The sequence below is a fragment of the Ambystoma mexicanum genome, chromosome 1p, assembly GCF_040938575.1.
Source record: "Ambystoma mexicanum isolate Mex_15411 chromosome 1p, UKY_AmexF1_1, whole genome shotgun sequence".
Taxonomy (NCBI): Eukaryota; Metazoa; Chordata; class Amphibia; order Caudata; family Ambystomatidae; genus Ambystoma; species Ambystoma mexicanum.
Window position 1 is genome coordinate 1014167463 of NC_090921.1, and position 13660 is coordinate 1014181122.

General features: G+C 41.4%; 1 protein-coding gene across 1 annotated transcript in view; it reads left to right on the forward strand.

Moving 5' to 3' along the window:
• The window catches only part of C1PH16orf86 (chromosome 1p C16orf86 homolog), a 136743-nt gene extending 131030 nt beyond the window's left edge, over positions 1-5713 (forward strand). The window contains exon 5 of the mRNA XM_069645588.1: positions 5432-5713. Coding sequence (XP_069501689.1) covers positions 5432-5586 — 155 coding nt within the window. The 3' untranslated portion in view covers positions 5587-5713. The remainder of the gene's footprint in view (positions 1-5431) is intronic.
• Positions 5714-13660: the final 7947 nt, after the last annotated feature.

The following is a 13660-nucleotide window of genomic DNA, read 5'->3' on the forward strand; positions in this document are numbered from 1 at the left end:
CTTCTGAGGAATGACATCAAAAGGGAGACAGGAGAGAGAAGCAAGCAATGCATTTATGGAATCACAAGGACAAACACAAAAAACACAAACACAGGAATTATAAACACAATGAAGTAGAGCGTGTCGGTAGGCAGGAAGACCGACCAGGAGAGCAGAATAGTAGTCAAGTTGGGAGAATATAAAAGAAGAAATAAGAGGCTTGCTGCACAGACTGAGAGAAAAGGGCGGGTGTAATATATATATCGTAGAGACAAACGCAAGAGGAGTAAGCAGTATTAGAATTGTGAAGGGAGAAAGTGTAGAATCAAAGTTAACACAGAGACTCTGTGCAGAGGAAGAGAAAAACTGTTGAGAAGAAGTAAAAGCAAGAGATGACATAGTAGTCAGATGAGTAGTTGAAGCAGGAAAGAGTGATACTTCAGTTTTAGAGGAATTAAGATGAAGAGAATGAGTGGACACCCATGAGTGGATGGCCAGAAGACATTGCAGAAAGTGTAGAATGAATTGAGTCTGATAAAGAAGAAAAGATCAGTTAATCATCAGCATAAAAATGGCATGAAAGATTATAACAAGGATTGATAGCAGACTAATGAATAACGGAGCTTTGATCGGAAAGGTAAGAATAAAATCACTGAAGACCCAGACCAACAATATCAAAAGCTGCTGAAAGATCAAAAAGAGCAATTGAGGAGGGTTATGAGAGACACAGAGGGTAAAGAATTAACGTACAATCAAGCAGTTTCAGTACAATGAAATGGACAAAACATATTGATGAAGAGGTAAGAAAGAAATGGCTATCAAGGAACGATGCCATTGTGGTACAAACCGCCTGCTCAAGGACTTTTGAGAGAAATAGGAAAAGGAGATAAGGCGGAAATTAGACTGGAGTGATGGATCGAGAGAAGTCTTTTTGAGAATAGGAATAACAATGCCATGTTTAATCTCAGTGGGAAATGTTGCAGTAGGCAGGGAGCTATTACAGAGAGAAGTTGAAAAAGGAAGAAGAGAATGATAGACCTTGGGTATAAGAAAGTATGGGATGGGGTCAAAATGAGATGCAGTGGGATGAGCACAAGATAAAAAGAAGGCAACATCAGAGTAAGTAAGAAAATAGAAAAAGAGGTCAAAAAAAGGAGAAACAGGAGAAAAACGGGAAGAGGCAGTATAAGAATTGAGAGTTGACCAATCATATCTACTCTTCAGGAAAAACTTAATAAAACACATCACTGCCACTAATCCTTAGCTTCCCACCACCCTCTCCCTGAGGACACTATCATGTAATTAAGAAACAGCATATCCTGCTATAATCTTTCTGTATGTAAATACTGCAGCCTATGTATATGTAACCACACAAGCTCTACATCTTCAGTGCATGTACCTTTACCTCAGTCCTATTGTTCATATTGTATATATCCTGTAATCTTGCAAAAATTGTTCATTTTGCTATATGTAAATTCTGTAACCTGTGTATACGTAACCATGTAAGCCTTGCAGTTCCTTGTCGTTGCGCCCTTTTACTTACAAGTCTGGTGCGCTTAACAAATGAATAAACAAACAAACAAACAAACAAGAAGAGAAGGGAGAGCAAAAAAGGGACACTTTAGAGGCAATGTAGTTTGCAAAGTGGGTAGAGGTAAGGGAGAAAGAGCAGGGGCAGATGAAGAGGATAACATTATTTGGTTTAGCAGCTGGAAAAGACAGCCAAGATGAGAAGAAATTGTAAGGATGAGATTAGAGTAATACTGTCTTTTTACTGCAAGTCAAAGAGAGTGTATAGAGAGTACATAAAGAAGAAAGAGATTTAATATCAACAAGAAACTGGGACATTTTCAATGTCGCACTGCACAACAGAGGACAGATGAAAGGAGTATAGTAGGTGTAGGTCAAGGTTGGGGTGGTTTTCGTGAGGGAAACAAAGGTCTTAAGGGATAGGAAGCATTATTAATAGAGGAAGGGACAGGGTTAGAAGTAGCAGAATCAACTCAAAGTTAGCAACAATTATCTAAAGAAGAAAGAGGGGAAAAAAACAGAATAGATCAAGGCTCTTAAGCCACAGTGGTTAAAAGTGGTGGTATTGGGAATAATAGGAGAAGGAAAAGGACATAAGGTGAATAGTGTACGGAAGAATAGGTGGCAAGGGGAGAGACAGAAGAGAACACTGTCAAGGCGAAGTCCGTCCCAATGCGGAAGTAGCAAGAACTCCTACCTCCCCCTGACGGTCTTGGCGCCTGGATTAGCTGAAGCACAGGTCACCGCGACCCCCACGGGGAAAGAGGGTTAGGGTCCACGGATTGGATGGGTTTCGGGATGGTAGGATAACCGGATTGAGGGTTAGGGAGCTGTTATGGATAGGGAGGGGTTTTTAGGGTTGAGTTGTTCCCAGACTCTGACCTTCTGAGCCTGGACTACCTTCTCCTTGGTAGTTGCCTATGTAACTCCTTGGGCATTCATTCAGTCATGCATTCTTACCACATGCATGCTTTACCCTCAAACTGGAACCCAGCACTTGTTCACCTTCACAAGTTTGCCCCAGTTTTGGGATTTTCTGTAAACACAATAGTCTATCGGGCTTTAATATGCAAATAACGTCTGCCCCTTGTTACGGAACACCACAAGTAAAACATATATTCTGACACATAATGCACTTAGCTCTAGTGTTCTGGAGTGTTCCAGTGCGCTTCTTCCGCCCGCCGGCTCCTCAGACTGTGCGTTGCGAAACGAGCTGGTCGTTGTTGGTAGCGGCTCACTCCTGACAAAAAGGGAGAAAATTAGCTTTGCCCTTTCACGCCTTGTGGCTTTTCACTAGTGCTCGCTACTGCGAATACAGCATAGAATGACCCGCAACAGGCGAGTATACTGCTACGTTTTGCACCCGCAACTGGCGAATGCATGTCACATGCAAGTTTAGTGGGTTAGTTAGTTCGCAAACTTTCGCGTATCTCCCCCGCAGAGTAAGTTTCCTCAAAAGTCAGTGGTAAGCGGAGTCTCTTTCCAGTGCACACTTCCCTCTGGTTAACTTTAAAAAGCAGGCAGGGTACTTACCTTTGACATCGCGGGGCCTGATGGTGTGTCCAGGGGCGAGGGCGGCTCCGCGAGAAGCTTCGCTGGAGCTCCGTGAGATGCGTCCTCTCGGCAGCTGAGTCGAGCACGGACAAGCTTTCTGGGATCGCGCATGCGCGGTAGCTTCTTCGCGCATGCGCGTTGTGTCGCATGTTGTCCTGGGCGTTTCCTGGGCTGCTGGAACTGCAGTTTCAGGCCCGGGGCTGCTGGGAAGCGTAGTCTTCCTGGTTTTCTGAGTCCTGCACACCTTGTACCCCTACACCAAGTACATCTGCAATGGGGACAAAGGTGGCAGCGACCCAGAAACGTTCCACCCACAATCCCTGATACCACCCTGCCTTTATTCTTACCATGTGGGCGTAATGAAGGCCGTGAGTTTCTGACAAACACAAGACAAGATCCAGAGATAATCCTGCAACATGAGGGGAGGAGAAGATATTTGATGAACATTATCAGTTTCAAGTACAGGGAGAAAGTAAGAAGAATGAATTATGGAAAGATGGAAAGATGGAGATTGAAATCACTTAGAAGATAAATCATAATGTCCAATGGAAAAAATAAAGGAGCAAAAAGAATCTAGGGTGAGCAATATTAGAAAGGCCATGGATGTGATTTAGAGAAGGAATTAAAATGATATTCATAGGTGGGGCAAGAGGGAAGATTCAGAGGGGGGAATAAGGGACAAAGAGATGTGGAATACGATACCAGTGTGGCCCCCAATGCCAGAGCAGTGAGGAGTGAGAGGAAACAGAGTAAGGGAAGAAAAAAAAGCACCAAGGATAACAGTATTTAGTGAAGGGATACAAGTGTCAGTAAGTCAAAGAAATTAATGGTGGAGTTGGAAAAATACATTAGGAGTAGAGTGGACATTGCTGCAAACAGAGTGAGTGTTCCAAAGTCCTATAGAAAAAGTCATGAATGGAATGAGAACTATCAGAAGGATGAGATAAGTATCAGTTAGTTAGCAGATAGCTAACGCAAAGGAGCTCCACATTAGTAGTTATTTTCTACAGCTAGAAGTCATTCCACAGGCTAATGCCATAGAAGAGCTCTTGCACTTCCACTCAGCTTCACCATGCTAATGTTGATGTGAATAACTAAACAACTTGATAAATCCTGTGAAACCACTGGTGATTAGCTCACTCATTATTGAAGTGGTATACCTCAACATCGCTATAGAAGCTGCTGATGTCCTCAGAGAGTCAGCAACTGATCCATATGATGTGCTTCTTGTCTAGCAGCAGTCATGCTCAATTGACTACAAATTAGGAATCGTTACTTTTTTCCATCAAGAAGCAATTTCATGTACCATTTCTCATTAAAGGCATCCTAAGAGCTTTCACATTTATTTAGTTTGTTTTCCAACAGTTCAATTTGTATTCTGATTTAACTTCTTTATTTTTGACAGTCAAGATGGAAACACATTTCTCAATAACAACAGAAAAGGGGTAGAGCATAACTAAAAATCCCCATCAAAAATTGCCAATGCCCCCTTTCAAAAAAACGAAAATGAAACGGGTACAAAAGAGTCAAAATCCTTCAAAAAGCCAGAGCAACTCTAAACAGATGCAGCTTTTAAGGCAATGAAAAAGAAATGCTCAAATGTAGTAGTTGCAGTATTTGGGATAACAGGTAAGGAAAGGCAGGTGGTTATGTCTTGATGTTGGCACTTCGTAAAGCATTTTCGGCATGTATGTTGGAGGTTTTACATATTTGTCATGTTATATTTGATTAAAAAGTTACATTTTTAAGGTTATTTATATAACCTTTTCTACCAAAGAACTTTTTAATCAAATATGACAAATATGTAAAACTTCTAACATATATGCTGAATATTCAAAAGGATATTTAAGAGTTTTTAACAAATAATCAAACTTTTTCAAAAACATCCAAATAATTTTACAATGTAGCTTCCCTAGCATATTATTGGTAGGATGTTGGAATTTTGTCCATGTGCTTGTTTTCTGTTTGACTTTCAGAATGTGGCATCACACTGCTACGGTGTGATTCTTTTTTCACCAAATTCCCACTATGTAATGTTATTTCTCTTTTATACTGCACGCATAAATCATCATATTGTAGAAGAGATTTATCAGGTCAGACTTTTATAGTGTATAGACTAGGGACAAGCTGGACATTAGAGAAGAACTGAAAATGGCAGTACCTAAGATGCAGGGTATTTCTCACATGTTTATAAAGTTGTAGGTATGTATATCGTCTGTCTTTTGTTACCAACAAAGACTGAGGTTGAAATATTGCTCTCAAATTGACGGTCTCTAACTTGGTGTCAAACCCTGCACCAATATATTCTTTGGCAAATGGTGAGATATATACCTAAATGTGATCATACAATGCATCCTTTAAACTGCAGGAATAAAAGAAGACAGTCTGAAACCCATGAAAAGCCTGTGTTTGGGAAGGCAAGTGAAGCCAGAACTGGACAAGTCAACACAGGTGGATATTGACAAGATGCTGAGTGTCTGCGCTGCTCATCTGGTTCCACCCCTATCACCGCAGTACAAATAGAGCAGGAGACGAGCATGACAGAGTGCAGCACACAACCTATGAATTCATCCAGATGAATCCCATGATTGGGGGATACCCCAATGAACGTTCCACTAGTAACACATCAAATTGGGCCTTTATTTACATTAAACAAATATAAATATTAGACTACTGTATTGTTTCATGCCTAGTATAGGAATTGGGATTAGTGTCCTATCTCTGTTTTTGTACACTGCCTCTTCTATATGTGTCTTCTGTATGTTGCCCACCTGTCAAACATGATAGATCGATGAAAAATAGATTGGTTAGTTCTGCACATGCATAAACTCACAAGTAGACCTTACCCCCAATTGAGTAATACCATTTACACTGCCCATGTTCAACACCAAGGCTATTGCTTTTGGTTACAGAGAGGTCTGAAAGTAGCCCAACTGTCAGGGAGTCGATTTAGGCTCAAGCATTTGTTCAGGTGCTGTACAAGTCACATGGATTGCCCTAAAAACCTATGGCATCAGAGTTTGCATTGTTAGCTGTGAAGGCTGTAGTGCAATACATGTGTAATATTTGAGGTCCTGTGGGGTCCTGTGTGAGAAGGCTGTCCCTGCAGGTCTTATATTCTTTTTGTTACTAGACAAGAGGGCGAATTATATAAAGTTAACAGGGTATTGCCCTTAGTAGATTACGTTCACACAATAAGCAGGCAAAACACATCTGTGTTGTGAGCTATTAGCAGCCAATTGGAACCCAGGATTAGTAAGTTGGCAAAGCCAAAACCTGTGGTGTGGGCAACAATTTGAGCTAATTCTAGCTAGAGTAGAGTCAAGGCTGTGACGGAAGATAGTAGGATAGAGCGAAAGATAGGCTATCCCTGCCTAATGTGCACTCTGAACTAGGTTGCGGTGTTACAACGCCTGTCTAATAGTGACAGAATAAGAGTGAAATTACCAATTTCTATCGTATCTAAAACAGCCTTGTAAGTCCTATACCACTCTCTTCCAGATGGATATGGATTGGAAGAGACTAAAGTGAAAAGAAAAGCGCACCAGGGAAGGTCAAAATTGTGTTATTCCTTTTTAAACACTCGTGGGGCATCTAATGGGATAACAAATTCTTTAATAACTCATAGATTGTCACACTGACCCTGGATTGCTAGGGTTAAAACGACACAAATACAAGGACAAAGGAAACGTTCCTTTTCCTAGAACACAAAGACAATACAATCACTACTTCCCATCTAAGACTAGTTTTTACCAAGGGGAAGTAGAACAATGTAAAAAGGTTTGCTCAAATTCTCAACAATAGGTTAATTTTCTCCTTTTTAAGTGTAGGAAACACCGTCAACCGGTTTCAGTGGCATAACTTTGATAAAGCCACATTCATCAGGACAGTCTTAAATTCCTCAAAGCTGGTATACTTTGTACTTCGGAAGCCAGTTTATGAGAAACGAAATACGGTAGATGGAATAGTACTTTACCACCTTGGCGTAGGTGTCATAGGACTGGAACAGTCTGGGAGGGAGCCTGTGGGATCAAAAGATAGTAAACCACAGTCACTATGAGGCTGCTAAATTCCATGCACTGGATTATAAATAGACACATAAATACGTGTTAGTCATCTGTACAAACAAAGACTGTTAGAACACCACTTCTTTCTTCAATCATAGTGTGTAACTGTCAATGTCCTCATTGTATTGCATTTATAACAACTGCAACAAAGATTGAGGACACAGCATTCTACATGCTAAGTATTAATTCAATGGTCATACCCCTGTGTTTGGTTCCCTTTAGATCAGTAAATAGGGTATATACACCTCAAGCAGAGGCACAACATGACTGGCCAGTCCCCATGCTTCTGATATGTAAGTGAATGTAAAGTTATAGAAGTATTTAGGGCACTAGATTGAAACTGTGCAAATGTCCACAGCTATCTGATCATGATATCAATTGTGGATCAGTACTTCTAATGGGTTTTGAAGGGTATGGGGAGGAAAACCCACACAAAACAAAAACAAACAAAGTTAAGGGCATAAGGATCCTCACTCATTCACAGGAGCGAGTTCCCTGCACTCAGTAAAACAAAATCCCATTCGTATGGATTGTAGCAGGCCCAGTGGGTCCCCAAAACTTACTTGCATACACCTTCCTAAGCGAACGCCGTATTCGAGATGACGGCAAAAGGGAGCACGAACACGACTGTGTTGCGCTCACAGTTTTATGAATGCTTAATTTCCGTATCACGTGACATGCTCAGGCATGTCACTTGTGCGCGTCTGTCTGTGCGCGCGGTCGGCCCGGAAGTCAGGCAGACTTAGTTGGTGCACACGGCCAGTGAAGCCAACGGAGCAATCTCGGGGTGGAGGTCCCGATATTTGGTGATAATGCAACAGCAGACGAATAGTAATATTGTCTTTCTGTTTAGTGACTATATTACTTAAATCACGTGAAAGCCAGGAAATGAGGTGGGCTCATTGAGACCAAGTCAGACACAGTGGTATACTAATGTGTGCTGTGTCTCTCAATGGCCTACCTTTTATCAATAAGAGAAAGAGATGGTTTCAATGTGTCAAAAATTGGGCAGGACACAAAGTGTTATATAGTTCATTGCAATGTGCTTCATACAGAAAGGTCTATATGTATAGCCAGTATAAATCATTGATAACAGTGTCTGCCCATGTCATGATAATTGTATGGCATCCATGAAGGATCGAGAGGTACCTTAGGGGTGTGTCACGTGGTATCTGCAGTGTGGTAAGGTAGTCTCACATATCATTATCCAATCAGCAACAGCCCCACTGTAAATGTGATTTTTTGGAACTTAGGGAATGACTTAAGTAATCATGGCCAGATATTACTCTCATTCAGACCAACCTTGTCTGTTTTCAAGCGGAACACCCATTTTTGTTCACTTTTTAAGAGGATGTGGCTCATATCCCCTCCTCTTCTTGGACATTTCACTTTTTCTACGATTGTCATCTCGATTTCAGTGGCCTGATGGTTCAGCCTAGTAAAGTGATCAACCATTGGTGCATTTTCACAGTGGGTCCTAATGCATGATAAGTGCTCTTGGATACGTTTCTTAATTGGCCTCGTGGTCATGCCAATATATCTCTTATCACAAGGGCAATTTATCATATAAATTACATTAGATGTATTGCAGTTGGTTAAAGCAATTTGTTTCCACGGTGTCTTCAAACCTAGGTCTAGGGTTTTTGTGCGTTTAGTAAGTGTACATACATTACACTGACCACATGGTGTATGTCCCTGTGGAGCTGTATTATTCCATAGGGTTGTCTGCCCGATGGTCTCCACGGCCGGTGTATATGAATGTATCAGAATGTCCCTTAGGTTTTTTCTTTTTTTCATAGCGAACCGTGGTACAGGTAAAATAACTGGTCCTACATTAAGTATCGGCCACAGTTTGATGATTTCCCTTTTGATAAGGTTGATTTTATTAGAATAACTAAAGACTGCCGTAATCGTTTTTTCTCCGGCTGGTCGTGTTTTTTGTTTCAAGGTTATATCCCGAGGGATATTTCTTGCACGTTTCCTTGCTGTTCTCACAGTTTTCTTGGGATATCCGCGTTCTAATAGGTGGTCTTGGTCTGTGAGTGCGTGTGACTGTACATCGTACTCCTGTGTAGTCGAACAATTGCGCCTATATCGCAAAAACTGGCCAAAAGGTAAGTTTTCGCAAAGACTCCTCAGATGAAAGCTGGAGTATTCTAATAGGGAGTTGCGATCAGTTGGTTTTTTTCGAAAGACTGTGGTAGCCAGATAGCCCGATTTTGGTGTAATTTCTATATCAAGGAAGTGGATGATATCTTTGGAAATGCAGTGTGTGAATTTGAGATATCTATCTCTTGAGTTGAGCCAAGTCAGAAATTCTTTGAATATTGATTCTGTTCCTGTAAAAATGGCCAAGACATCATCAATATACGGCGTCCATAAGGTAACCTGTGTTCTAAAGGGATTGGATGGCTGGTATATATGAGTCTCCTCAAATTCAGCAACATAAAGGTTGGCCAAAGACTGGGTGAAAGTAGCGCCAATAGCGGTGCCAGAGCTTTGTTCATAGAAGGACTCTTTATAGAGAAAGACATTCTTAGTAAGTGCAAGCTCCGCTAGTTGTAATACGAGCTCAATAGGGACCTCTGGGGGGACCACTAAATCTCTAAGAACTTTTTCCACTATCTCAAGGGTGGCTGCCTGTGGACTATTGGTATAAAGGGCTTCTATTTCCAATGTCACCAAAAGTTGAGTAGTTGGATCGAATGTCACACCCTGGAGCATGTTTAGAATGCTCATGGTGTCCTTGGTGTATGATCGCATTTTTGGAATTAGTGGCCTCAAAAAGAAATCTACAAATTGGGAGAGTGGTTCCAAAATGGAATCGATCCCGGCTACAATCGTTCTACCGGGGGGTGGTGATATCCCCTTGTGCACCTTAGGTAGTACATGGAACACCAGAATTTTGGGAAATTTAGGAGTTAAAAAGGCTGCTTCTTTGGTGCTAATGTGGCCTTCGCATGCTGCCTCTTCCACAATGTTAGTGATGGTTACGCAGAAACTCTCTGTAGGGTCCCCTATTAGGATTTTGTAATGCTCACAATTTCCCAATAGTGATGTAACCATGAGATCGTAATCATCCAGGTTCATCACAACTGCAGCACTGCCCTTTTCTGCCTGTTTAATTAGGATGGCCTTATTGTTACTTAATTCATGCAGGGCATTGCGTTCTTGCATGGTAATATTGTGGAAGGTACTTTTTTCTTGCTTTTCTCTCTCTTCCATTGTTTTCCAATATGACCTTCTCAAAGGTTAAGGATTCGGCAGAGGCATTCGGCGGATAAAAGGTCGAGCTTGGGTGTAATCCTGTCACATCTGTCTCTCCCTCATCTGTAGGGGCCGAGTCTAACATGCCAAAGTATTGTCTGAGTCTGATGTTTCGCATTAGTTTAGCAAATTCAATACGTGTTTGGAAGTCGTCATGTACTGCAGTGGGGACAAATCTCAGTCCTTTTTGTAAGACTTGTTGTTCCACACTTGTCAAGACATGTTCCGAGAGGTTTATTACTAATAATTCTGTGGCTGTTGGAGTCCCTTCCCTCTGCTCCTTGTGACTCTGGGGGAGCCTAGGTCTTGTCCTGTCCCTTTACCTCCTCCTCTTTGGCCTCGATATAAAAAAGCCTTTCTATTTGCATTTTGGCCTCTTTGATTTTGGTTGCCTTGGAACTGTACCCTCCTATCGCCCGATTGATCGTGATTATGTGAGGAGCTTCGCTCATGGGTGCCGACTCCAGAGGTTCCAGGTCTGATGTCTTCATCTGAGCTACCACTGGAGAAGGTCCATTGTGCTGGTGTATTCCACTTCTTGTTCTTATTGTTATTTTGTCTTGGTTGCCAATTTCTCTTATTCTGGTAGGGCAATTTTTGTCCCACTGTTGGCTGTGGGTCGTCATAGTAGCTGTCAACTACATAGGGGTAGATCTTTTCATGCGAGAATACCGAAATGTCTTTCTTTAATTTCAGAATTTTTTTGTTTAAATTAAATTCTTTGAAATCGTTAATCAAAATGTCAAGATCTTCTAATTTCTTCTTAAAATTCTCAAGGATTTCTGATGATTTAAGTAAGTCGATTTTTATTTCAATTTCTGTCATCAATTTGCTTGAGACCATTTTGGCTGTATGGATTATTAAAATCAGCCAGTCTCTTGTACATTTGTTGGCTATAAAACTCCAATCCTTACGGAATTGGATCTGATCTAAGAAAACTTGCGGTTCTATTCGAATGATTAGACCATATGGGGCTGTTTGTGCACGTAGATATTCAGTCATAATCAGACCATGAAGTTCTGTTCTAATCAGCTTCTTTTTGAGGCCTTCAAGTACATTCCAGGAGTCGTTATTAGCTGTTACTTGGGGTACCTGAGCCCCCCCCTATCAAGGAGGGGGCTGCTAAAATGGATTCCACTAGGTCTTCTGCAAATGCAAGAAAATTTGACTCTGTCATCATGTTGATGCTGACATCCGCCATTTGGCTGTATCCAAAGGGGACATGTCAGTTCTATTTGAGCTTGATGTCTTGCTCGAAAGTGTAATAGAAAGCAACGTCCATGGGTGAAAGAGAACATTGAAGGAGAGAGGTGTGGGTGGCAGGTCAATGTTGTATTGAAGGTGTGTTATAACTACGCAACAATAGGATCGAACTAGATTCAACGTCCCCAATATACTTTATGACGGAAAAGGCCCACGGCTGTCGCTGTTAGAAAGATTGTTACTAGACAAGAGGGCAAATTATATAAAGTTAACAGGGTATTGCCCTTAGTAGATTACGTTCACACAATAAGCAGGCAAAACACATCTGTGTTGTGAACTATTAGCAGCCAATCGGAACCCAGGATTGGTCCAGTTGACTAAGACAAAACCTGTGGTGTGGACAACAATTTGAGCTAATTCTAGCTAGAGTAGAGTCAAGGCTGTGACGGAAGACAGTAGGATAGAGCGAAAGAAAGGCTATCCCTGCCTAATGTGCACTCTCAACTAGGTTGCGGTGTTACAACGCCTGTCTAATAGTGACAGAATAAGAGTGAAATTACCAACTTCTATTGTATGTAAAACATTCAGCCTTGTAAGTCCTATACCACTCTCTTCCAGATGTATATGGATTGGAAGAGACTAAAGTGAAAAGAAAAGCGCACCAGGGAAGGTAAAAAGGGTGTTTTTCCTTTTTGAACACTCGTGGGGCATCTAATGGGATAACAAATTCTTTAATAACCCATAGATTGCCACACTGACCCTGGATTGCTAGGGTTAAAACGACACAAATACAAGGACAAAGGAAACTTTCCTTTTCCTAGAACACAAAGACAATACAATCACTCCTTCCCATCTAAGACTAGTTTTTACTTAGGGGAAGTAGGACAATGTAAAAAGGTTTGCTCAAATTCTCAACAATAGGCTAATTTGCACCTTTTTAAGTGTGGCAAACACCGTCAACCGGTTTCAGTGGCATAACTTTGATAAAGCCACATTCATCAGGACAGTCTTAAATTCCACAAAGCTTGTATACTTTGTACTTCGGAAACCAGTTTATGAGAAACGAAATATGGTAGATGGAATACTACTTTACCACCTTGGCGTAGGTGTCATAGGACTGGAACAGTCTGAGAGGGAGCCTGTGGAATCAAAACAAATTAAACCACAGTCACTATGAGGCTGCTAAATTCCATGCACTGGATTATGAATAGACACATACATGCGTGTTGTTCATCTGTACAAACAAAGACTGTTAGAACACCACTTCTTTCTTCAATCATAGTGTGTAACTATCAATGTCCTCATTGTATTGCATTTATAACAACTGCAACAAAGATTGAGGACACAGCATTCTACATGCTAAGTATTAATTCAATGGTCATTGGGCTATAAGGATCATTCTGTTGATGAAATACAGAAGCACACTCACCCTTGTGTTTGGTTCCCTTTAGATCAGTAAATTGGGTATATAGCTCAAGCAGAGGCACAAGGTGACTGGTCAGTCCCCATGCTTCTGATCTGTAAGTGAATGTAAAGGTATAGAAGTATTTAGGGCACTAGATTGAAACTGTGCAAATGTTCACAGCTATCTGATCATATCATCAATTGTGGATCAGTACTTCTAATGGATTGGGAAGGGTATGGGGAGGAAAACCCAAACAAAACAAAAACAAACAAAGTTAGGGGCATAAGGATCCTCACTCATTCACAGGAGTTAGTTCCCTGCACTCAGTAAAACAAAATCCCATTCGTATGGCTAATGGATTGTAGCAGGCCCAGTGGGTCCCCAAAACTTACTTGCATACACCTTCCTAGGCGAACTCCGTATTTGAGAAGATACGGCAAAAGCGACCGTGAACACGACCGTGTTGTGCTCGCTGTTTTATGAATGGTTCATTTCCGTGTCACGTGACATGCTCAAGCATATCACGTATGCACGTCTGTCTGTGCGCGCAGTCTGCCCGGAAGTCAGACATACAAGACAGGACCATATCAGGCACAATCTTGTGCTGAAATGGTTGGTTCCCGTATCACGTGACATGCTGAGGCATGTCACGTGT